The sequence below is a fragment of the Poeciliopsis prolifica genome, unplaced genomic scaffold (genome assembly GCF_027474105.1).
Source record: "Poeciliopsis prolifica strain line A6 unplaced genomic scaffold, Auburn_PproV2 SCAFFOLD056, whole genome shotgun sequence".
In the NCBI taxonomy this organism is placed as follows: Eukaryota; Metazoa; Chordata; class Actinopteri; order Cyprinodontiformes; family Poeciliidae; genus Poeciliopsis; species Poeciliopsis prolifica.
Window position 1 is genome coordinate 635,065 of NW_026562431.1, and position 26,011 is coordinate 661,075.

Below are 26,011 nucleotides of genomic sequence, written 5' to 3' on the forward strand. Positions count from 1 at the left end.
AGAGGATGTATGTAGCTGTGACTTGAGCCCACAAATCAAACACATCCGGCAGAATAACATTGGACTGTGAGTAATATGTTTAATGTTACTATGGAGCTTCCACTGACCCAGCTGTATTTTACTGAAAAGCTGGAAGTGTTGGCAGGGCATTTCCTGGTCTGGTGGTTGTTGTTTGTTGTAGTCCAGGCAAACGTTTATTATTTACTAGAAAGTGAAAACTATTCAAAGGATTGTGAAGAAGTCCAACTGCAAAGAACTAACAATAAAAAAAAGCAGCAGCACTTTGGCAGTGTTTAAACCCTCTGAACTTTCAACATGTTGTCACAATACAACCAGAAACTTCGAAGTACATTGGTATTTTTTGTGGTAAACTGACATAAAATGTTTGTGTTTTACTACAGCCCAGAACTAAGTGGAATGAAAATCTGAAGACTTGACACTGATGTTCAGACATGTTGATCATTCAATCTGACTGAGATTGAAGGTTTTGCAAAGCAAATAAGCGGGAGTTTCTGTCTCTAAATGTTCAAAACTGGTAAACACGTCTATCCTAAAACACTTAAAACTTTACTTGCAGCGAAAAATGTTCCTTCACAACCTGGTATCATGACTGAATACAAATGCATAGCACATTTCTTCAATTTTTATCCAAAAGAAAGGTTTTTAAAACATTAAAAAATAAAATAACCCACACGTATCAGTTTTAATTTCTTTTCAGAGAAGCGAAATGAAAATGTACTTTATACAAACACAGCAAATCACAATAAAATATGGCTCTGAAATGAAAATTAAAAAAATGAATGAATATTTTTGAGAAGTACTACGTTAGACTCTCTCAAGTGTAACGAATTACAATTCAACATGAATGAAAGTTCTCCAACTATACCGTTAAGACCTGTGTTTTAGTTTCACAATGTTCAGATATATCCATCATAACTGACCACCATCAGGAACAAATCACCTGGTGCAAAGTTGTCCAAAAACACTTGGATAAATACAGTGCCTTGAGAAAACTCTTGCTGTTTCTCAGAGCTTGACACCACCTAGTGTTTGTTCATTAAACTGGCAAATGAATGAAAAATAATAGACGGAAATATATACCACAATGCAAATTTTCTTAGTTGCTTTGTCACATTTCTTAGATGAAAATCAAAATTTTCATAACTAATTTTTAAATCTTAAAATGAATGCACCACATGTGCATATAAAAACTTTCTTTTTTATTTGAACACATTGCAAATGGTACACCCATCCAAGTGATTATGTACAATTTTGCAATTTGTGCCATTTCCTATTTTATGTCATGTTAGTGTAAGAATGTAAAATGGGCTTCAGCAAAACAGCAAACTCCCAGAACTCCACTTTGTATAGCGGTAGTCCCAGTAATGACAGATTTTCAGATATTAAAGCTCATTCGAATTCCATTATCTTCTTTATATTTATTAATGACATTTTATTAACACACGGAGACAGACACGAAAAAAATGTGTTTATTGTTATTTTATTATTATTATTTTCTTGCTCTATAATAAATCTACATTTTATGGAATATACAATTACAGATCCATAAGATTTAAAAAGGCGTTGGACGGTTGCAAATAATTTCCTTTTTTTGTCCATTTTGTGGGTCAATTGTATTTATTTATTTATTTACCATTTTTGACTTGTGATCAGGGGCACAACAAATCCATTTTAAAGGCCACAAATGGCCCTCAGGCCACACTTTGGACACCCTGCGCAAAGCTTAGTGCAGCAGGGTGTCCATTAGGCATCACTTGTCGTCTTGGGAGAAAACGTTCTTCTCAATACTTTCATTAAAGTTTGCACCTCTAACTAATTACGATTGGATAAACATTATTAGTAGTAGTTTTTTTTCCTTAAAAGGTAAAGTAGGCGGTACCAAAAGTGACGCAGAGGGTCAAAGGTGGTTACGTACGTAATGCGTGGTGCTTTGGCGCCAGCAGATTTCGCGGGGTAACAGCAGCCCAGTGAACTGTAAAGCAAAACCACAAAGCAGCAATAACGCAGGTTAACGGCTGCATCCGTGGGATCGGGAGTGGAGCGAGATACTCGGTGAAGAGAGCAGAGGTGTGTCGCGGGGAAGTAAAGCGTCTCCGGGCTTTATGGTGGGTCCTTATCCCATCTGACAAGCAGGAGGTGAGCATACAGAGTTGGTGTGTAGCCAGTGGAAGCAGGCGGGCTCATGTTGCCCAGGTGAATGTTAAGGTGTTCGCTTCTTGCAGGACGGAGGAAGCTCCTCGGTGAGCTGGCTGTAGAACTCTCTGAGTGTGGCAGAACGCAACAACTAGCTGGATAAAGTTGCATGTAGCCTGCTAGGCGAGGCTAATTTAGGGCAGCTAGTTAGCAGGCTGTCAGCAGAGTTGGTGGAAAACTGTCGGTCTTCGGTTCAGACATGGACAGGCAGACGGACCTGTCACTGTAACTCTGGTCCACGCATGTTTGCGAAATGTAACCGTGATGTTTGTGTGTCCTGTCTGCAGCTGTGGAGACGGGAGGTGGACACAGCTGGACACACGGCTCTTAGAGGTGAGGAGCTGCGGCTGTTTGTCCTGAAGATGTTTGGTGTTCAGATAAAACCTCTGAGCTAAAAACACCAAACCTGCAGCTTCAAACTGAAACTACGGCTAACGGCTCAAACCTACAGTTTTGTTGCGTTTCCCTCACTTAACACACACACACACACACACACACACACACACACACACACACACACACACACACATATGTGTATTTATATATAAGATGGATGCAAAAGCAAATATGTTAAACAAAAGATCATGTATTCAGATTCAAATAGTAGGAACATTCAGGCTTTTTTTGAGAGTTGTGAAAACTCTTGCTATAGCTGGTTATAGTCCAAATTAAATTTAGATGATGCCTTCTGTATCTGAATTGTTTAAATTAGGTCAATTTTACACTTTTCTCTTAATTGTGATTTATTGCTACTGTATTTTCCCCATAGTTTTTAAAATGCAAATAGTGGATTTACAGAAAATAATGCATAAAATGTTGTGCAAATTTTAAATGATGATGTAATTGTTTGCTCCATAATAGCACAGGCTAGCTAGAAGATTAATTAACATAATTCAGGACATGAGATTACATCATAACCCACCACAGAAATAGTTTCCATAACAACCATCACTTGAGTTCAATCCTGGATGACTGATCAAGTACATGAATGCAACTAATTAAAGTAACATAATGGTTAATTCTGTGAATGAGTGTGATGTTTGAAGTCCTGTTGCATCCTAAAAACCAATTCAAGTTCAAATCACATGGAAAACAAGTGAAAACATGCATTTTGGGGGCAGCTTCGTCTTGAAACGCTCTGACCCCGTGTTGAAACGTTCCTCATGTTCCCAACTTCACCAGTCCTTAGCACTACTGTGCATCTCCACCTGATCATTGTTCATTGTTTGCAGACTTTGTTTTGAAAAAAAGAAATAGCTTGGGAAACTTAGAGAAGTAGATGTAGTGAGCACTCTGCAGCACTCCCTCAGAAGCCCTGCTAAGCCCGGTAGTACAGTCGCTATAGCAGCCCTCTGCTTTTTTGTGCTAATAAATTTTAAAAGTTACAGAAACTCAGACATGTATCATCAGGCCTCATAATTTAGAAATAATACCATGTGAAACCAATGGGAATAAAGGGGCGGTGTGTCAATATGTCAATTACAAACCTAACTTCATCCGTCTTTACTGTTACTGGTGTACAGGAAACCTTATCTCAAATAAGCAAACAATGCTGAGCCTGGTGGGGTGGCAAGTGAAGTCTGGTGGCCTGCCAGGCTTATAATACACTGGGAAACCCTGTGTGCTATTGGGTGGTGTTTATAAAGCAGCAAATCTAGGGGCACAATTTATTTTCCTTGATTGGCTGAAGAGTGAATCAGAGTGAAAATGAGTTTGACTATGATGTCAAACTGGCCCAACTCAAGATCACACACTGAAAAGGGTCGCTAGTGGCAGAGGGTATTAATAAATACCCATTAAACTGTTAAATTACTAACAGCTGCATTCTCTTACTTCTTACAATTGAATAAATGTTTTAAAATTTTTTCATATTATTGTATTTTGGCATTAATCAGATGCAAGTGCTTTGATTTTGGCCAGCCTTGTGTTAGACACACACGCTATAGATGCTAGCTTCTGTGGTATTGCTGACATGGTTTCCACTCTGTGTATTAAAGCATCTTCGGGTTGCTGGTGGCCCTTTCTGCTCATAGATTCTTCCACCAATCCAACCTGCCTTCTGACACCTTCAGTCTGTCTTTCTTCTTTTTTATCAGAGTGGAGGTGAGGAAGAATGATGGCTACTGCGGGGCCTCGCAACACCTCCAGCTTCCTCCCTCTGTTGGAGACTCTGGAGGACAGTACAGCCGGACAGTCAGAGCAGACAGACGCCTACCTGACCATTGCCAAGTGAGTCACCTGCTGTGTTACTCGGCAAGTCAGACAGGGAGAAACTAACACATCTTTGTGCTTTCCAGTCGCCTCAGCGGGGAGGAAGGCCGCCAGTTCCTCCCTGCAGTAGAGAAGAACTTCTCACGTTTGGGTAAAGTCATACTGGTGAGTTTTGAGCCCATCTGTTTACGCCGAGGTGGCTCCGAGAAACAGGGAGTGTACAGTATCTGGGAGTGTACAGTATCTGAACATAGATGCGAATCTGGACAGGGCTAACTGAGGAAGAAAGGAGTTTTTGAGAGACAAATCAGCCCGTCTTCCATGTTTCTGGAATGTGGGAGGAAGCCGGAGTATCCAGAGAGAAACCAGATTCACATGGAGAACATCCAGAATCCTTCCTGATTGGGATTCATGCCCAAATCGACGTTATCGACGCTTAGCCTGAAAAAAGACCAATGATTGAAAGAAAACACAGCAAAACTATATGAACATATATTTTTATTTGCTGAATTTAAGATAAAAAAGTGTATACATATATTCTATTCATAATTCTTCATGTGGCAGTTTTAGCTTCACCTGGTTCAAATTCTATAAAATAAATAAAAAACTAATTTTAATGATCTTCTGCTATCCAACTATTTATTGGATGATCCAAAATATAATCACCAGATCAGCAATGCACTCTGTAATGTTTTTTTTATTTTTTATTTTGGTGCAGATGCATTGTTTTTGCAAGTAGGTCCTGGGTTCGATTCCCGGCCCGGGGTGTTTCTGCACGGAGTTTGCATGTTCTCCCTGTACGTGTGTGTGTTGTCTCCGGGTTCTCCGGCTTCCTCCCACAGTCCTAAAACATGACTGTCAGGTTAATTGGCCTTCCCAAATTCTCCCTAGGTGTGAGTGTGTGTGTGCATGGTTGTTTGTCCTGTTTGTCTCTCTGTGTTGCCCTGCGATAGACTGGCGACCTGTCCAGGGTGAACCCCGCCTCTCGCCCGGAACGCAGCTGGAGATAGGCACCAGCACCTCCTGACCCCGTTAGGGAGAAGGGTGCTCAGAAAATGAATGGATGCATTGTTTTTGCTTTTTAGGGAAACAAATTGCTAAAATAATCAGTAGTTGCAGTTCTGCAACAGTATGACCAATTTCACCAATGTTTTATGAATCATATCCTTGTTGTGAATTTAGCTGATTAACTTATTGATTGTATTTTATATTATTGATTAAAGTAATTGACAAAATGTATTACTAGTTTTTCAATTGGTAACTAAGTTGTTTTTATGACCTGTAGTTTTGGTGTTTTTATGTTTTAAAGGACTTTGAACTGCCTTTTTTGCTGAAAGGTGCTATGTAGATTACCTGGAATGGTTGATAGTTTCTTAATTATTGTTGCATAATGTGCACATGGGTATTTTTACTTCTAACATGGGCAGTGAGTTGAGTTTTTGTGAGCTGATGTTCTGTCTGTGTCGTTTCCAGATCCACACAAGCAGTCCCAATGCCGACCTGAGTCAGGCTGCCCTCCAGGCTTTAGGGTTCTGTGTGTATCACTCCCAGGTGGTTTCCGGAGTCTCCGGTCAGTGATTCTGATCCGCCATACAGTTTAAACTTCGGTCGTTGTGTCGTCACTGCTCAGTGCAAGTCCTCTGTTTTGCAGAGATCTTTGCGGCTCAGATACTGTCGGCTCTCTGCTCTCTGGTGACAAAGTCCACCGACAAGAACACCTGCACCAGAGCCTTATGGGTCATCTCTAAACAGAGCTTTCCTACAGACATAGTCGGCAAAAACGTGAGTGTTGGCATTGATCGGTGTTGACTGGTTCCTCCATGAGCTTTAAGACACAGACTACCTGGTGTTGTTTACCTTAGGTTCCGACTCTGCTGGCTGCTTTGGAGACAGTGTGGAACAGAGAGGACATCCAGTCTGCAGTGATGGAGCATGAGGCCCTGAACGTGATCATCAGGTCAGATTGTTGTTCTGCTAGTCACTTTGCAATGGTGGACGAAGTACTCAGCTCTAGTACTGGAGTAAAAGTGTTTACTCAACTACAAGTTAAAGTTATCCATCAAAACCTTACTGAAGTTAAAGTACTGAAGTATTTACTTTTGAAAATACTGAATTATTCAAATTTCCAAATCATGTTTTCTAATATTAGGACAATATCAAATTATTGTTTGAGTTCTTTTATGGAATCTGGTAACTTGTTGAAACTTCATGAACTAACATGTAGAAACAGAAAGGCTACATCATGTGTAAAAACTTCAGCATGAAAATGACAGATGTCATTTTTTATCTACAATATTCCCAGATCAATAATAGCATAGTTATCCAGATAACTATGTCATAGTTATCTGATAACTATACCACAGTTATCTGAATAACTCTTAATATGTTATTAACATACCAGGCATTTACTCAGTTCGTTGTTTGTCATGTAACGTTAGCATACCATACAATTATTCAGCCTGTGGTTGGCTCTATTCTATTTTTATTGCCTTTCAAGATGACATGTGTGTTCTTGGTGTTGGATTTTATCAAATAAATTTTCCCCAAAAATATTCCTTGTACTCTGGTGAGACTTGTATATATCTTTTCCTGCTTTATTATGCATTTTATGCCTGTTCTCTGGAGCGACTTATAGTCCAGAAAATACATTGAACAAAAAACGAATGTTTCCTTTAAGAAAATGTATTTTCAGAATGTTAAATTGCACAATAATACAGTGAAATGGAAACGACTCTAGTGGTAACTATAGACATGTTTCATGTTATTGCCTACATTTGGAAATGTTGCACATACACACATGCTGGAGGGCCAAATAATAATCCTTTTACTTGCCATCCATAGCTGCGCTGCAGTAGTAGAACATTTCCGTGAACTAAACTTGGAGATGTTGGTGGTGTTCATTTAGTTCAGTGCACCACAGCAAACAGAAAAATAATCACTAGAAATATAGTGTAGTGAAAGTCATAAGGTCCCCAAAAAATAAATCCTCAAGTAAAGTAGAGGCATTCAAAAAAACTTAAAGTACAGTACTGAAGTAACTGTAATTCGTTATTGTCCACCGCTGCTTCCTGGTCACTTCCTGTTTACAGCTCTGACCTCCTTTCCTCACCCTCTCTACTCGCCTCATTTCCAGGTTGCTGGAGCAAGTTCCGACCCCGATGTGTGACGGCGCGGTGCGCTGGGCGAAGCTGGTTGTCCCCCTGGTGGTGCACTCCGCCTCCAAGGTACGTTTGCGCGCTGCTGCCGCCTTGGAGATGGGCATGCCTCTGCTGCTGGCCAAACAGATGGAGGTGGCTGCTGTCATCGAACCAATGATGTCCACAGTGAGTTTCTCTCTGCCTGTGTGTTTGTGTGATGTATTGCAGCGGATAAAACTAGTTGTGATTGTTCTCACAGAAACTGATCCCAGAGCTCCAGAAGCTCTTCATGTCCAAGAATGAAACCAACGTCCTAAAGCTCTGGCCATTATTCGTGAAGCTTCTTGGGAAGGTAAAGTGTCTTCTCTGAATGTTGGCTGATGTTTCAGTCATAGATATGACTGAAAACATTCTGCTCTGCACAAATCCAGGTTACATAAAGTAGCCTCATTTAGATCCGTTTTCTGAGTCCCAGGTTGAACTTTTGCAACTGTGAAACTATTTGAATTTGAAGAGGATTTCTCCCACTGCTAAAGCGGGACTGGTCCTGATGTCACTTTTTAACTGGTCCAATAAAAACTCAGCAAACACCTAGTTTGGTTTAACTACAGCCAGAAAGTTGGCTGAAAATCATGTCCATGATGAATCAGTGAAAATGAATGTTTGATCCTTACTCTGGGTTTTGTAATTTTCGTCAAAGGTCACAAAATAAATTTGTTAATGTTTCCTATTTATAAATCCACATTTGATTTAATAAGACTTGAATCAGTTAATGAATAATTCTGTTGATTATTCAATAGAATAAGCAATTATTTTATTGATGGTTCAACTAATCTGAGAAAAGGTCACATTCTGCTGAGTTTTCATTTTTACCATTTAAGCCATTTTATTTAATATTAGAAATGTTAAAAGATGACAATCCATTTTTAGCAAAGGACGCATCTGCAGATAAAAATATCTGCAGATAAAAATATAATTCTAACATCAACATGTGAAAATTTAACAGCGTTGAATTGATTTAAATGCATCTTTTTTAAACGGACATTAAAGTTCTGAATTATGAATGTATCTGGTAACTCTGCGCCAGTACAGCTAACTTAAATACACCAACAGCTTCACAGCCTTGGTAAAACATGGAGAAACAACTTTCATTTGTTCAGTAAGTGCAATTAGGAGTTGAACAGTTTATTATTTATTAAATAATACGCTGCAACTGATAGACAGGATGACTATCAGTTTGACATTGGTCAAATGTGTAGAAAGAAATAAACTTTACCAAACCTTCTGTCAAATGATTCAAAAAGTGCAATTAGAAATTTTTAATATAATGTAAAATAAATAACAAAACCTGACATTACTAAAAACATAAGGCATAGAATTGGACTGAATAGATCTGCTCTCATGGATGAGCCACATCATCAATAATTAATCTAGAATTTTTTTAATATCTGGACTAAAACAGATACTAATACCAGATTAATAAATATACGATTTCTAATATTGTCCAAAACCCGCTTAAATGAAAAATTTGCAGAATGAGCTTCTTTTGTTAACTGATAAATTGTTTGTCAGAATAATACATATATTAATTGATGATGAAAATAATTGTTTGGAACCCTGCTAACAGTTTAGCCCGTTCATCATCATCATCCTAATCAGCTCAGCACTCATCAGAGCAGATGAGTGCTGAGCTGTGATTGGTGGTAAATCCATTCCGTGTCTGTGCTGCTCAGCTGCTGCATAAAGGTGGTCCATTCATCAACTCCCTGCTGCACCTGGAGGAGCTGGGCTTCCGAAGCTCCTCCCCCACCATCAAGAAGATCGCCTTCATCGCCTGGAAGAGCCTCATCGATAACTTTGCTCTCAACCCAGGTGAGGTGACCCCACCCCATTTCCTCCAACACATCCTCCTCTTCCTCCCTGCTTCTTATTGCCTGAGTTGTCAATCTCTTCCAGACATCCTGTGCAGCTCCAAACGCATGAAGCTGCTGATGCAGCCGCTCACCTCCATCCACGTCCGGACGGAGGCGCTGCTGCTCACCAAGGTGGAGGTGTGGTGGTACCTCATTGTGCAGCTGGGACCCAATCTGTCCTCCAACTTCGATCAGGTCCGGATCGTCTACATCTGATCTGTCTACCCCCCTTCCACTCCCCGCGTGACGTGTGTGTTCAGTCTCTGTATGTGTGTTTGTCCCCTGCAGGTGTCCGTGCCTCTGCTCCAGGTGACCATTGGATCTGATTCGCCGTCTGTTCCAAACACTCCCTCTCGGGCCGCCGCTCAGAATGGAGTTGTGACTCCCAGCACCCCAAAATCAGGTTGGCTGAGTCTCTGAGCAGAAAGTTCCCACTGCAGGAGCAACCTCTGCAGGTTTCCTTTGATGTGTGCAGGCAGCGGCAGCTTTAACACGTCGGCCGGCACGCCCCGGATGTGCCTGAACTCCAGCATGCAGCTTCCTGCCAGCTTCTCCTCCATTCAGCAGCTGGGTCTGGAGATGCTGCTGCACTACCTCCTGGGGCCAGAGGTTGTCGCTGCTGCAGCAAAGAACAAACTCGTGTTGAGTCTAGGTGGGTGAGAGAGCTAGACCACGACCGTCTCTACTGGATCATATGCTCTCCATGCCATAAATAATAATTTACTGCCATAAATAATATTATTTTTGAGATACTTTTCTGGTAATATCATGTTAATAGCATAATAATGCAAGAACACTTTCCTGAAAGTTTAATGAACTAGTCATTTCTAGCAAACATGTAATATTGGAACAGGAAGATGTTTTAATCCAAAATAAATAAACAAACGACAAAATTAATAAGTTGGTAAACAGAATAGTTCTTGCTGAAGAGATGAGTTTGTACTAACACACCAGATTGACCAGAAAGAGTCGTACAAATGGAAATTATTGGTCTAATTTTAGTTTATCATGTGATTAATTTATTGATTATTGGATCTTGTTTTGGTTAAAGGCACACACCTACCGTTTGTACGAGTTGTGCTTTGAGATGCACCAATATAATAATATCTGTATTGGTCCCAATATTTCTAGACTGGTTATTAGTGACAAAGTCTCCGATTCATAAGGGCAGATCTATTCAATCTGAGTGATGTCATGCTTTATTATTATTATTATTATTATTGTTCAGAACTCCCAATTGCTCTTTTGAATCATTTGACAGAAGGTTTGTTGCAGACTGAGTTATCAAATACTCGAATATTTGAGTACAGAGTTATCAAATACATTTGTAATTCAGTACATTTGTTTTATGATTAAAAAAAAACGATTGAAGTCAATCCAGAACTCTCTCTGTATTGGTATCTGTACCAGAATTTTAAAAAGTGGATGGGTGATTCTTGCTCCTCTGTCCATTACCAGTGTTCTGACTGTGTGGAGAAGTCTAGTATAAAAATATCTATCTTATTTGGATTGTCATAGAAAATGTGTTTCCAGATATGTTTGTCAGTTCCTCTGCTCTATCAGATTCCTGCTGACCCTATTTTGTATCGGTTTTACTCTGAATGGAGGTAATTCAGAGTAAAATTACCTCAGAACAAGCATCAACACCACTGCTTGTTCTTGATGCTGGGAAGCCAATTTTTGACTTAAACCTGCAGGTCACAGATCATCTGCTATCAGATGTTTTTTTTTCCTTTGTTTGCTTCTAGAACCTCTGACCCACCCGCTGCTCTCTGGTGCTCCGTCCTTCATGAAACACGCGGCCGTTCTCATTTCCACCATGAGGGAGGGCTTCATAAACGCCGGCAAAGACGCTGCAGGTACAGCGACATCAACTACTGGAGCAGGTCACGCTCAGGATGGCTAAATGTGTTTTTTATTCTTTAATCTGAGGACTGTTTGCTTGGTCTGTTTTTATTTACATCACTGACCTTTGGAAAGTTCTGAAGTATCAACAGAATCACTTCCTCCCCAGGTCCGTAAACTTGCAGAAAGGACCAGTCTAGATGACATGAAGCAGATGTTTCCTCTCCTCCTCTGTCTAGATTACCTGCTAGACAGATTAGGATTAGAAAGCAGCAGAGCAAGTGACCCTCTCAGTGCCAGTCAAATTCAGAAATACTTAATTGATCCCAGAAGGAAATTAAACAAATGAAATATGAACACCACAGAACAATGTTGGCAAATCCATAGAAACAGTATTTTAATAAGTTTTGAGCTAATCCTGAATATAAGCCGTTTCATCTTTTCTTCCCCCCTTCAGAGCCGCTGCTGGCCATCATCTGGACCAGCCTTGTCCGGTTTGTCAGCTTGACCATAGAGTCAGGTAAGCACCTGTTTGGCTCGCTTGTAGCTGCTTTAGAGTGATACGTACCACCATGTAAACACATGGTGATTAGCAGGAGCTACTCAGCTCTCGGTTCAGTTTCCGTTACCTACAGGTTGATCTGAGTAGGACCGACTGCACCTCGGTGCATTTGACTGTTTCAGATCAGGCATGTCTGTTTGATGACTCAGCTGTTAATTCAATTAAACCTGTTGTCAAATGTTGCTTTTGATAAAACTGTAAAAATGAAAGAAGTTGAGCATCTATTGTCAGCCCAGTTCTCCAGCTGCCGAGCACAGTGGTGGCTGGGTGGTTTGTTGTTGACTGTGAGTTCTGTGATCCTGTGTGTGTACGTGTGTGTGCGTGGGTGGGTAGGTGGGTGTGTGTTGCTGTGGCTGCTGCTCAGCAGGCGGCTCTCAAGTTGTGGGTCCAGCCTTTGCAGCACCACACAGAGGAATCTGACTGGGTTGGAGTGACTCTAGAGATCAGGGTTGGTTAGCCTTCGCCCTCGTCTCCTGCACCACCCAGTCTCATCATCATCATCAGTTTAAGTCTGAGCCTACTGCTCTGCTGTAGGCTGCAGTGAGGACAGTGAAACCCTGAGGGGCGTGGCCCCGATGATGAATCTTCTCAACATTAGAACCAATCAAATGTCTGTCTCTGCTGGGTTTGATATGATATGGGTGTGTGTGTGTGTGTGTTTCAGCAGGTAGTAAGAAGGAACGGCAAGGCAGTGAGTGTCTCACCCTGATGCTGCAGGCGCTGCAGAGCGTGGTCTCCTCCGAGGTCCTGCCTGCAGACAGGGTCCTGGTGAGACTGATGTAACATGAGGTCGGGTCCAGACCCGGTCACAACATCGGCCCCTCTAACCGCGGCCCCTGTATTCACCTGCAGGTTTTGTTTGAGGCCACAGTGAAGGGTCTGCCTCCAAGAGTGCTGGGCTCCGCCTCCTACCAAGTGGGGAAGATGGACGTTCTGAATGTGAGGGTCTGTGGTTTGTGACGGTGTGTGGAAGGTGTGTTCAGGATGATGATGACATCTGTTTGCCTCTCCAGGGAACCCCGGCTCTGTTCGTCATCCTCCTGCTCTTCAACAGCAGCAAACTACCGGCCTACCTGGAGCACGACAGGTAGCTCTTCTCTCCAGCCTTACCACAGAAACACTCCCTGGTTTCCTGATGAGTGAATTTTACTTTTGTGGCAACAGGTTCTTCCAGTGCCTGCAGACTCTGGTGTCGTGCGGCCTGTCTGGACCCACATCTCCTCTGGCCTTCGTTGAGGCCGTGCTGGGCGTCATGAGCAGCTGCGCAGTGTCTCTGCAGAACAAGGAGCTCCTCTGGAGGGTGTGGAGTTTATTAGTCGGCCCTCTGACTGACACCATCACACAGGTGACCTACACCTGGGTTAGACAGCACCGCCAATCTTCCTGTCATTTAAGGTTCAGACATCATGAGGCTTTCTAAAAGCAGAAACATTCTGGTGTTTATTTCTACACTCCAACTCGTCACACAAGGCTTCAAAGTATAGACTGACTGAATCTGATATTAATATCTACTAGCAACAATATCGAAAAAAATTCTAGATGGGTTGAAGTTGTGCCTGATCAATAAGGGCAGATCTATTCGATCTTAATTTAATGCTCTTTGCTCTGAGTGACATTGTAGTTTATTATTTATTTTACATTATATTTAGAATTTCTAATTGCCCTTTCTGAACCATTTGAAAGGTTTGTTACAATTTCTTTTCATATGTTTGAGCATGATAATCGTCCTATTGTTTCAATTTGGTTTCAGTTTATTGGTTTTACATTGGCTGTTCTACTCTTAATTGCACTGACTGAACAAATTGCTATATTTCCATGTGCTGTATTATTCCAGAGTTATCAGATACATTAGCAGTTCAGTACATTTGTCTAGTTTATTAAAAAAAATAAAGTTTTCAGTCAGTTCAGCTGTTTTTCTGTATTCTATCAGAATTGGCCTGTATTTTCAGTAAATAAGATCATCTGATCTCCCAGCTTTAAGGGAATCTGACCTGATTTATCAGTGAACCTCAACTACAAAGTCTTTAGTAAAAGTTTTTCCTGCTGTTTAGAATCTCAGACTCCAGTAGTCGATCTGATCCCAACCTGGACACAACCTCAGGCATGGATCTATAGAACCTCAGTTCTTCGTTGAGGCTTTAAATGTTATTCATTCCAGCTTAAAACTACAACAGTTTCTTCACTTCCCAGGTTTTCAGAATTTGAGCTAGAATTAGATGTTGCCTTACTTCATTTGGTTCTGGTCCTGAAAGCTTTGAAGCAGCATTTCAAATAACCTGCAAATTCTTGTTTAATTCATTTATTATATTAACATAGAGCAGTGAAGACACTATTTAAAAAAAAACAACAGTCTCACCTACTGAAAGTAAAGCTTTGCAGCAGTTTTTCTGTCTTGTTTTGATGGGATACTCTTTATTCTGACAATGTTTCTAAGTTCAAAAGGTTTGGATCAGAGTTGCTGAGATATTATTAATCTTAATAAATGAATCTGCTACTGCGTCCCTCTCACAGTCTAATGAGGTGAACCAGGGTGACGCTCTGGAGCATAACTTCAGCGCCATGCACTCTGCCCTGATGTTCCCCATCACTCACCTCCTCCAGCAGGTCTGTTGCTGCGCGTTTAAAATGAACCGTCAGGTAATGAGGCTTCCCGCTAACTCAAGTGTCTGCTGTGGCCTCAGGCGTCCCAGAAGTCCCTGCTGTCCTCCTGGTCCAAGCTGTACCGTGTGTTCGCTCGCTGCGCCGCCCTGGTGGTGACGGCTGAGGAGAACATCTGCTGCGAGGAGCTCTGTGTGAAGATGGCGGCCGCTGCAGACAGTGAGGCGCTGAGGGTAAGTGATGAGTTTTTTTTTGGCCAATCTTCTAACTTTTCCTCTTTTATTCACAATTTTCACTCCATGTTGTTTTGTTGTTGTTGTTGTTATTTTTAATGTAAAATGTTAAATCAGATTAGATGTTGCAATGAAAAATTATCATATTTGGCAAAACATAAAATATATGATAAATTTGCCTGCCACAGAACTCATGGTCATCTGAAATCAGATCAAAACATTCATGCTAAATGAATGTAATAATTATTGAATAGTGAATGATAGTTGAAGCTTCTTTCCATATTTTGTGGCTTTGTTGTCTGATAATTGTCTGATATTTTATTAGTCAGAGCTACTAACACCATGCAAATCAAACAAACAACAAACAATTCATAAATCGATTCCTTCATCAATGATGAGTATAAGTCTACATGTGTAACAGCCATGTTTTTGCCAAATATGCAAATAGTTTATAACTAGAACATGTTAAAATCTCATTTTTCAAACTTTTCATCATGACAACAGAAAAGGCAATTTTACTAAAAGCATTTGTACATTTTGGGGGATACTGCACTCACCTCTAGAGGGCACCCTTGTGACTCCAGTCATGTTATCTAATCTCAGAGAGACCCACTAAAAGGTGGAGCAGTACTGTCATGAAGAATATTAAAAGCTACACAAACATCTAACTCCAAAAGCCGTCTGACCCTGCAGGTCCCTTCCACGCTGAGCGCCATCTCCAGCATCCTGCAGGTCATGGTGGAGTGTGTGGACTTCTCTCCGTACACGCCTCACTTTCAGCAGAAGCTGAAGTGTAAGTTTCTTTTATTTTTTTCAGTCTTCATTGTGCAGTCGTTCCGATCTTATCTTAACACCTCCTTCCTTCCAGCTCCTCACACTCCAGTGAACTGGACGCGAAAGCGTAGCAAAGCCCTGGGGAACCTGTCTGCCTTCCTGTCCCTGCTGGTCCAGAGTCTGCAGGCATACCTGGAGGCCCCCGAAGTGGCCCTCGACGCCACGCCCTTGGCCCTGCTCTCCATTGTGTCCACTCTCTTTGCCAACCTCGTCTTGGCCAACGCCGTCACCGAGGCGCTGCGTGCGCTCGTCCAGCCTCTGGTGCTCTTCTATAAGCGCAATGCGGGTGGTGGCGCTGAATTCTCCCTTCAGCTCCAGGGAAAGGTCAGCACTTCACCTAACCTGTCCATGAAACCGTCAGTTTGGTGAAGAGAGGCACAGATTAAATATTAAAATCTATATCGGTCCTCATATTAAAAAAAAAATCTAGATTTGGAGTGACTTCATGCTTTATCTATTTTACATTATATTCAGAATTTTTAACTGCACTTGCTGAACCATTTGAAAGAAAATGTATTTTTACATTTGACCAAGATGATCAACTTGTTTTACTTTATTTTACTTCAGTTGTTGCAATTATTAAATTAATTACATGATAAATAGAAATGAGCTGGATTATTTACAGTCTAAGAATTATTGAAAATATTTACAAGACCACTTATTGCTTTAGGATCAGTGAAGTGTTGTTGAATTGAATTATTCATTATTTATTTTCTTTGGTTATGTGAAATATCTTCCTGTTCCAGTGTTAAACGTTCTTACAAAATTAAGTTTGTCTTTAGGAGATCAAACATGCATTTTTATCACTATTAAATTATTTGAAAATGGTATCAAATCAAAAATACTATTTATCAGATGGTTTCTGGCACAATTTATCGTCAAGCAAATGTCTTATTGTGACAGGCATAGCTGTTATACTGCTATTTACTGAACAAATGAAAGATGGTTTTCCATATTTAGCCAACCTTGTGAAACTATCACTGTATTTAAACAAGCTGCTCTGGGGTACAGTTGGCAAATGTGTAATGTTATGTCTTTGTTTAAGAAAACAAACATTCTGAGTCCATTCAGGTGTTTCTCTGTATCAAATAGGTGTCAGCTGATACTAAACCTCCGATATGCGTGTCGGTGTTGGAAGTGAAAAATAGTGGGTCCATGCGTCCCTAGTTTGGAGTGTGAGTGTTTGTGTGTGTGTGTGCTGCAGCTGGAGAAGCTTCTGTGTGAGGTCCTAGGCTGCCTGCAGTCCCGCTCCACTATGGCCTACGACGACGAACTGCTGGCTCTGCTGTCTCCTCTGTTGTGTGTCGTGTTTCCCCACAAGAACAAGCATCTGCGCTCAGCCGTTGCTCAGTTCTGGAACGCCACCTTTGCCAACACGGTCAGACTCGCGTATCCCGAGGAGCTCAGGTAATTGTCTTCAATGTGTCATCACAATGACGCCTCGTTTCTGGTCATTAACAACAGTTTGTTTCCCGCAGGCCGGTGCTGAGCCAAGTGAAGCAGAAGACTCCAATCATTCTTCCAGGCTTTGAGGTCGTCAATGTTCCTGACGAGCTCAGTGAGACCTATTCAGTAAGTTGTTCCATGTATGTATTGATCTGGTCTCAAAGCTGCAGTGTGTAACTTCTATAAAATGTTTACACTTTAACCTCACCATTTTGGGACTTTATATGAGACATAATCTGTGAAAAAGTTGATTTCCTCCACATCCTCTCTTTGCTGCTCTTGCTGTCTGAAGAAATGCACTGGTCCCATATCAGATCCAGGACTCGGGGCTTAGCCCTGTGTGTATACAGGCAAGCTTGTAAACCCAGAGCTGAATGTGCTAGTGGCAAAAGAAAAACTTACAGGTTTAGACAAACAGTTTATCTGCTAGCACCAATAGCTAACTAGCATTCATGCAGGCTGTGTTGGGGTGAACCAGCTGTAGCTTAGCAGAGAGAAAGTGGGAAAGTGTTAGCATCACTTACTCGAGTGCCAAGACTGCCATGGTCTCTGATTGGATGTTTCTGACTGAGTGGTGTGTTTCTGCAGTTAGAACCAAAAAATGGAAACAAAGTGGTGGTTCTTTAGAAATGACACCAAATTTCCTGTATTATGCCTGAGAGCAAAATATGTCTTTGGGTTGTAGAGTTTTACAGATGGGGTTTTACAGATTTGTTAAAACATTTTTTAACAAATCTGTAAAAAATGTTTTGTTTCTTTTTTTATATATGAAAGTTTAATATAATGTGTGTGATTAGAGTGAAAGCTCCGAACTTGCGCCGAAGCTCAGCGGGATGCCCATTTCTTCTGCTGGGAAGAGAGACTCAATGCTCAGCAGAACTGATCTGAAGGACTGCAGCGCCACAAAGATGGCCAAGCCGGTTCCGGTAGGTTCTGCACCCACATGGTTCACGGCACACAAATTAACATGCATTCCTTTTCATCCTGAAACGTCTGAATAAAGTCCAGAAGTGTTAATGACTCTCATGTTCTTTAGAGAACACAGCGGTGCGGGGGGCGGACGGTTGAATCCATCGAAATGGGAAGAGTTAGAACTCAAACTCAAACCTTTGGTACCTACCACCTTGCTAGGTACCAAACCTACCAAGGTGGTAGGTGAAACTGACGGGCCGAACATGGACCGAATTAATCATTTAGTTCTGCTTCATTAGTAGCAAATATGAAAGAAGGTGCTGGTCTGTACAGAAGCTAACACTTCTCCCTGGACTTTGTGTTCATGGTGCTGTGATGGAATGATTTATTATGGCCTGATACTAATAATAAATGAGCAGTCCTGCCTTTTCATGCAACAAATTTTGATCTTTCTGGATTTCTTAAACTTTTGGTGTTTTTATTTTTTTATGAAAATGTGAATTCATTCAGTTGTCATGTAGAGTAATTTAGTTGCTGAAAATGAAACAGGTTTGCACAGTTTGTGGTTATTTCAGGCTCCAAATGTACAAAACATGAGAGACATCTGATGATTCTACAAAGTAGTGACTCAGGCTGGCTGAATACACACGCACACACACAGAAACGCCACTCTTTCAAGATTTTCATTTTTAATTTTTATGTTTTACAAATAAAGTCGGCATTTTTTCATGTAATTTTTTGAGTTACTTTGTCAGTCTGCCACCTAATAATTTTCCTTGCGGAATTTTATCAATCAAAATACTGGACTCATTGGACAAATCGTTCCAGGTGTAGTCTGGTACCTGCCGACTTTATGGTTCGGTTCTGGGATTAAGTAGGTGCTGATGGTTACCCACAGCTTCACTCACATTCAGTCATCCTCCATGATGATTATGGATCAGCACCTACATGCAATAAAGGACGTGATTCTGACTCGCATTAAAAACAAACAACTTCTGTGTTAGGTTGGTCTTTAGCACTAAATCCAAACAGAATCAACATGGTGACAATGAAAATGCTCTACTCAGCTGCTGTTCCACATTGAGGGGAAAAGCAGGTTAACATTTCTCTGTTTTTCTTCTTTCTACAGACGAAGTTGGACTTTGGTTCTCCCAAACCCCCACGCAGGAACGTCCTGGAGGAAGAGGCTTCCATCGACTTTGTCTTCATTCCTCCTGAGACAAAGGAGAGGGTTCTAACCGAGCACCAGAAAGAGGTGAAAAGAACCAAAAGGTCAGATTCTTACCCTCTCATCTGCACCAGTCATTCCTACTGTATCCTGTCACCATGGCGATGCTGATGATTGCTGTGGTACAGGGTTGATATTCCGGCCATGTACAACAACCTGGATGCTTCTCAGGACACAACCGTTTTCAGTCAGTACATACAGAGCCAAGATGACTCTCTGTAAGTTCACCTGCTGTAATGTGAGCAAATTTTCTTTGTGGGATTTAAAGGCTCTTGTTTAACAGTCAGTTTTTCTTCAGGGATAAAGTTCCAACTGAACAGGTTGATGGCATCCCACCAGAGGCTCCCAGTGAGGTAACAAAGCATTAAAACTCTGCTAGATATCAGCTTCTTTGGCCGTCTTTTGTTGAATGAATCCAGAACAGTGTTTCTCAGTTCCGGTCCTCAGGGATTACTGCCCTGCTTATTTGAAATATTTGAATCTGCTGTTCCAGAACAACAGATTAAAATGACTACATACAGCATATTATGGTGCAATAGTTGGGGGCATCTTTACAAAACAAAGAAATTATGATTTCCTTGAAGTTGTTGAAACTTTAATTTTTTGTTTGTAATCTTCCAATGACCTGTTATGCCTTTCCATGGCCAGTGTGTGAATCTACAATTTGCAGGGGGAAAAAAAAACCTGTATCATGAGCAGGTCATTGCAAAATCCAATCATTTCAGAGTTCAATGACTAAATTTGACCTTCTGTACCCTGGTTCAAATGTATCTTTGAAAGCCTTATATGGATGTTCTTGCACCGTCATGTGTCCACTCATGTCTGCAGACAAGGTAACTTCTTTGTGTTGTTCCTGATGTTTTTCAGACAGAAGAGAAACCCAGAGAAGATGCTGAAATTCTTTGTAATGAAACTCAAGACTATACCAGTCCTAAACATGATGACAAAATGGAGGAGCGCATCCCAGACTCGGCAGATGTATTTCTGGAGGAGACTACTAAAAGCACTGAGAGAACTGAAGACATAGTTGTTGAGTCAAAAGACAGTGCGAGTCCAAACACGTCTGCTTCTTCTGATTTGGTGTCAGGGACTCCTCAGAAACCCAGCAGTCGGCGCCAGTCATTTATTACCTTGGAAAAGTATGGTGAGGGAAAGTCGGCCAGTCCCAGCAGTGGATCCTCTTTTACAGGTCCTCTTGTAAGGATGTCCAACAGTCAAGATCACACTAGTGGGAAAAACATATTGTCCCCTGAGGCCTCACAGACATCTATAGAACGATGCTCTCAGGATCCCACTACTTCAGAAACGGTTGGTCCACAGTGTCCTGGAAGCGAGTCTCCTCGAAGGCCTAAAGAGTCGAGGACAAGAAGTGAACCAGTAAGATTGATTGAGAGAATGCAAAGTGACTCAGCCGAAGAGGAAGATGTTATCCCTGACACGCAGACAAAAGAAGAGGACAAAGAAAGCACAAGTTACTCAGAAGAAATCAACTCTTCCAGTCAGGATGAGGAATCTGAAACGGTGTTGGATGATTCCCAGTCGTCTCCAACCCAGATGCTTTCAGGTGAACCAAGACGATCCAGACGCCACAGAATAAGACCTCAGCTCCCTGGAGAAGACCCAGACGACCGTGAGGCAAAATACACAAACGTCAAAAGAAGACGTTCTAGAGAAGATCCAAAAAGTGAATCTTTTAATTCGGCAACAAGCAGACCAAACACAAGAAGTAAACAGGCTGCACAGGAGAACAGTAGCAGAATCCAGCTGCGATCGAAGTCTCAAGGCAACGCCAATGAATCTAGTCATAGTTACTCTCAGGTAAGACACCGAAAGAAGATCAAACTTTACAGCCTTTCAGAGGATCTTCTTGGATCTCCTGAACGTAAAAGGAGAAACACCAATGGGCTGGATTCCAGTCAGACTGAGGTCCAATCAGAATCACTCTCCGCTCATGAAAACCAAAAGCACAGAAAACGCAATGAGATTAGCAAAGTTTCAAAGGAGGGTGATGATGCTGAAAAGCCCGAAGAAGGATCCAGCCACACTATTACAGAAGGTATGGTAGATCTGTCTCAGAAAGATGATCTCTACCCAAACACTGACTCTCACACGGTCGTACCTTTGGCTCAGACTGAAAAGTCTGAGGAGGTAAAGTCTGAAGAAAAGACTGAACTAGGTGAGAGTCAAAAGGAAGAGCAAGACGTTCTCACATCTTCTCCCCAGGGTGAAGACAAATCTCAAGAACAGATAGATTCTGATGCAGTGATGTTTTCTCCAGTGGAAGAGTCCAAAGGTGAAACTAGAAATTTGCTACAGAATCAGGAAATTATGCAAGACAACTCCATAGAAACTGTGATTGACAACTCTAGCCAGGAAGACTCGCAGGTCACATCTTCGTCTGACGGTAAGATCAGACGAAGATCCAGGCGAAGCAAAGTAACAGAGTCTGAAGAAAAAGACGACAGCATCAATTCTTCAGGACGGTTGACACGTTCTCAGACGTCCACTCCTGTCAATCAACCTGAAGCTGGAGTTGGAGGCCGGACCAGAAGGAGCAAACTGGAATCTAGTCAAAGCTTAACCCCAGAAGGTTCTCAGTCATCAGATGCACCTGACTCAGGATCATCTCAAGGCAAGGGCAGACTAAGATCCTCTCAGTCATCAGCACCCAGTGTGGAGACGCCAGAGTCCTCAGACGTCCTAGTAAACGCCGTTCGCAAAAAGAAAGGGAGGAAGCCTCGAGCATCTCTGAAGAGTCCACTTCCTCTTGAAACGAAGGACGACATATTGATAAATTCTTCTCAAAATTTGGAGTTACAAAGCAATTTAGAAGAATCATTAGAGACCCAAGATTCAAAGGAATCAGAAAGCAGGACAGAGTTAAATAAGCAAGAGTCCCCAGTGATTACTGAGTCACGGACTGATTTATGTCTGGAGACAGAAGATTCGAAGAAGGCAGAAAGTGAAGAGGCCAGCCAGGATACCAGGTCATTGGACACTACTGAACAAAGAGACTCAAAGAGTGAAAAGGATTCTTTACAAGCAGTAGAAGTGCTTGAATCTTCTGTGTTTGGAGATGCACCAGCACAGGATTCATGTCTGCCAGCTGAGGAGAAACTGCAAGCCTCAGAGATGTCCAAAGAAGAAGCAGAAAAGGTTTCTGAAACTGAAGGAGTTACTGAAAAACAGGAGGAATCAAATTCAGACCAGCAAGACTTTCCAGCTCCTCCTCCAGAAAAACTCTCTCCTGAGGAGCTTCAGGAAAGTCAGATGGAGTGTGTACAGATCAGAGGAGAGGAGGAGCCGTCTGCCACACTACAGGTCTCGGAGGCCAGTGCTAAGGAGGAAATTACTTTACAAGACAATGAAGACGGACAACCTGAGACATCTGAAGACAAACTCGAAGAGGCACCTGCCACCGAAACGTCGGGTGATGCTGGACTGCACTGCACCACTGCAGCATCCTCACAAGCTTCTGACCAAGACTCTCCAGTTAAACAAAAAGACCTGGAGGCTGTAACAGAACCAGATGTCGGGCAAAGTCCCAGCAACGGGCGGCTGAAGGGAACGTGGTCTCCTTCAGCTTCCCCTTCCACCAGCATCCTCAAAAAAGGCCAGAAGAGATTGTTAGAGGTCGAGACGACCTCTCCTCTTGTCAAGGTAAGTAACCCCTGCAGCTCTGAGTCCATAAGACTAAAGACTTGGTAAAACCTGTGATTTGTTTGTCATGCTTTCATTGTTTTTTACGTTCGCAGTCCCGCCGCGTATCTTTCGCCAACCCCATCCAACAGCAGGAGACGGCGGATGACATCGACCGGCGCAGTCCAGCTCTGAGAACCAGCTCTCCCAGAAGGTCCAAAGGATGTAACGTCCCTCAGCAGAAGGTATACAAGAACCTGGTGATGTATTTCATATGTGGAACAGACGGTTTCCTTAACGCTGTACCTCTCTACTCAGCACATTACAACTCCAACAAAAGGCATGCTGGTCCTGAGCCCCAGAAATATCCACAGTCCAAGTTACAGGAGCTCCAAGAAGTGCCTGGTAGGTCGGCATGTTCTGGGAACAACTTACTGCCTTTATTGTAGCAGAGTTACAATAGAGTTGTAGCGATTACATTGGATTTCCATATGTACTTTAATGCTCTTATTTTGAAACTTTTAACCAACTCTGATATCTCACTTGCTGTGATGACTCAATTTTTTTTTTTTTTTTTTTTTGTTCAAACAAGCCAATAGTAAAATTCTGCTGTGGATGTTTTCCATATCCTAGAATCAATTAATAAATGATTATTAGTTGTAAATGAAATTTCAGAGCAAGTTTCTCTTTGGTTTGCTCAGATTTCTGAAATGACTCAGGAGCCTCGACCTGTGCCCAGAGACTGCATCTACCCGTCCCTGGTGGGCTGCTCGGCCCCCGTGGAGGCTGTGCTTTCTCAGATCTCTTCCACCATGTGGTGAGAGCAGCAGAACATTTGAAACATTTCAACATGTGTTCCTTAAGAAAGTTAGACAACAGTGTAAAAACCATTCAGCTTGGCCTGACAAGCTTCCTGTTGGTCAACCACGCAGGTCTCGAGGGTTCGGACAGCTGATTCGTGCTCGAAACGTCAAATCAGTGGGTGATCTCTGTGCCCTGACTCCATCTGAGATCAAGACTCTGCCCATCCGATCGCCAAAGATCTCCAACGTCAAGAAGGCGCTGAAGATTTATGAGCAGCAGGTAACCCTCAGGTCACTACGGCGCTGGTCAAGTTGTCGTCGGCGTCTTTGTAACATCTGAGCTTCTATCGTCCAGCGCAAAGGGAGACCAGATGAGCTGAAGAGCTTCGACGAAACGGAGAGGATGACCTCTGAGGTGGAGGAGGTGGCCAGTCCTCGCAACCATGGCGACGAGAAGACCTCAGCAGAGACTCTGGGTGGGTAAACACTGGATGCCTTCAATAGAGCTCACCCCCTCACCGGGTTACAAAAAATATTTTTTGGAAGTTGTCTGTTTTTTCAACTGAATTAGGACTATTTTATACCAATGAATCCACACATGATCCATTTTTCTTAGTCAGGTCAAAGTTATATTCTAATTTGGTTTAGAGAAATCTGATCTTCTAATTGATAACATTTTTATGACCATCAGTTTGTTTCTGCTAATATTTCTCATCCAAAAAAGGTTTTAGGAGTAAAAAAAAAAAAAGGTTTCTAACAGAGTCTATTAATTGTTACACACTTGGATTTCTATAAATTGAACAAGGGTAAGTACAATACATGTGAATTGGACATTGTCTTCATTTTATAAAATTCTCCGTCTCTTTCCTGTCCTGATGGAATCTCTCCTGTTTGTCACTCATTGATCCAGAATCTCAGGAAACCATCCAGATCTCAGAACAAGCCCTGCATTTTGATGCTCATGTTGCTGCTCATCACCCTGACAGTTTCTTGGCTGTTGACCAGTGTAATCTGTCTCATAGCAAACTGTCATAACAGTTTTAATAAATATAGAAAAAAAAACTCTTTTTGTAAAAGTTTGATCTTGCAGCTTTAACTTCTGCTCACATACCACAAAGTGTCGTTTTCCTTCATTTCTGCGTGTTCTTCATGTGTCTGCTCACAGCCACAGAGCTGGTGGACGAGCCGCTGCCTGCAGACGCCCTGGCGGCCTGCCTACAAGACAGGAAGCAGGGATCCGAGGTAACAGCGGACCCCGCTGCAGAGCTGCCGACGGCCATGGAGGCCCTGGCCTGCAGGGCGACCCCTCTGGAACTCAGCCGCTACTCACCACAGCAGCTGCTGCAGATGCACGAGCAGCTGGGAGGCATGATGAGGGGCATAGCAGTGGAGCTGCAGATGCGAGCGGCTTCCAGGAGCGGACAGAACCACTGAGGCTCAGCGTAGCCTGCTGAGGAATTTGCAATAGAAGAATGAAGGTTTACCTGCTGATGGAGGATCTTATGGGTTTTAATTTGGATCAGTTGAACTTTTTTAAAAAAATTTTTTGTGTCATTGGTTGTTTTTAAGAACAGTTCCTTTTTTCTGATCGAGCTGTTGAGTGGATTATAAAATTAAAGAACTTCTGCTTCCCACTTTTGGATTTGACCTTTGTAAATAAGAAGCGTTTCCATGGGGCTGATTTTAGGCTGCTTACAACTGGCCTGTGGTGGTGTAAATCTTATCAAACATCTTTTCCATCCCTTCAGTTATTTGTCTTAAAGTTTTTCTTGTTTTTAACAGACTGTCCCACAGTGGCTTATTTTGTGGCTTAAAATTCCTAAATAAAAGCAGTGTAAAGACTTTATGCAGGATTTCTCTTCGAGTCATCATTCAGAATATGCTGTGTGCAACATTATGTATTTAGACCATAAATATGAATCCATGTTTAATTTGAAGATTTCTGGTGATGTGTCTATGAGGAGGACAGACATCGCTTTTTATAACAGTGAAGGTAAGTTCATGTAAATTGAGCATTACGTCCTCATTGTGTAAAATGATCTCTCTTTCCTGTCCTGATGGAATCTCTCCTGCTCCTCACTCACTGATCCAGATGTCAGAACATCTGGATCAGTGTAACAAGATCAGTGTAACAAGAGCATTTTGATGCTCTTGTTACTCCACAGTTCAAAAAGTTGCCCTGATTGAGAAAAACCAATGTGATTTTGGATTCACCTCATCATCATGACCCTAAAACTGTTGAAAAACTCCAAAAATATTTTCGTCTGTTGATCAGTGGAATCTGAAAAGATTGATCTCCACCTCCTTCCTGAGCTGCTATCTACAGAAATGCACAGCTGGTGGCCAAAAACAACCAATCAGAACCAAGATGAGGGTCTCAGCGCTGCCAACCAACATCTTCACGTATGTTCTGCCAAACATGTTAATGGGGGAGGA

General features: G+C 42.0%; 1 protein-coding gene across 3 annotated transcripts; it reads left to right on the forward strand.

Annotated features, from left to right (window-relative positions):
* Positions 1 to 1,955: 1,955 nt before the first annotated feature.
* Positions 1,956 to 25,421, forward strand: rif1 (replication timing regulatory factor 1). Of its 3 annotated transcripts, none has more exons than XM_055059889.1 (36): positions 1,956 to 2,157; positions 2,502 to 2,547; positions 4,311 to 4,443; positions 4,512 to 4,590; positions 5,899 to 5,995; positions 6,077 to 6,207; positions 6,288 to 6,382; positions 7,559 to 7,748; positions 7,822 to 7,914; positions 9,296 to 9,434; positions 9,519 to 9,670; positions 9,764 to 9,878; positions 9,951 to 10,127; positions 11,224 to 11,334; positions 11,778 to 11,840; positions 12,547 to 12,650; positions 12,735 to 12,821; positions 12,896 to 12,969; positions 13,047 to 13,227; positions 14,394 to 14,486; positions 14,564 to 14,713; positions 15,407 to 15,506; positions 15,582 to 15,871; positions 16,752 to 16,954; positions 17,026 to 17,119; positions 17,791 to 17,919; positions 19,035 to 19,177; positions 19,262 to 19,351; positions 19,432 to 19,486; positions 20,001 to 22,793; positions 22,889 to 23,017; positions 23,091 to 23,177; positions 23,474 to 23,589; positions 23,705 to 23,855; positions 23,931 to 24,051; positions 24,741 to 25,421. In XM_055059889.1, the coding sequence occupies exons 3-36, from the start codon at positions 4,328 to 4,330 to the stop codon at positions 25,007 to 25,009; spliced, it is 7,017 nt and encodes a 2,338-aa protein (XP_054915864.1). In that variant the 5' UTR covers positions 1,956 to 2,157; positions 2,502 to 2,547; positions 4,311 to 4,327; the 3' UTR covers positions 25,010 to 25,421. The 3 variants fall into 3 exon arrangements, with proteins under 3 accessions (XP_054915864.1, XP_054915867.1, XP_054915866.1); XM_055059892.1 differs by having other exon boundaries at positions 12,550 to 12,650; XM_055059891.1 differs by lacking the exon at positions 2,502 to 2,547.
* Positions 25,422 to 26,011: the final 590 nt, after the last annotated feature.

Coding starts and splice junctions, on each gene's coding strand:
- rif1 (XM_055059889.1), top strand. CDS start 4,328: ATGATGGCTACTGCGGGGCCTCGCAACACCTCCAGCTTCCTCCCTCTG. Junction 7,915..9,295: donor TCGTGAAGCTTCTTGGGAAG/GTAAAGTGTCTT, acceptor TGTGCTGCTCAG/CTGCTGCATAAAGGTGGTCC. Junction 9,435..9,518: donor TAACTTTGCTCTCAACCCAG/GTGAGGTGACCC, acceptor AATCTCTTCCAG/ACATCCTGTGCAGCTCCAAA.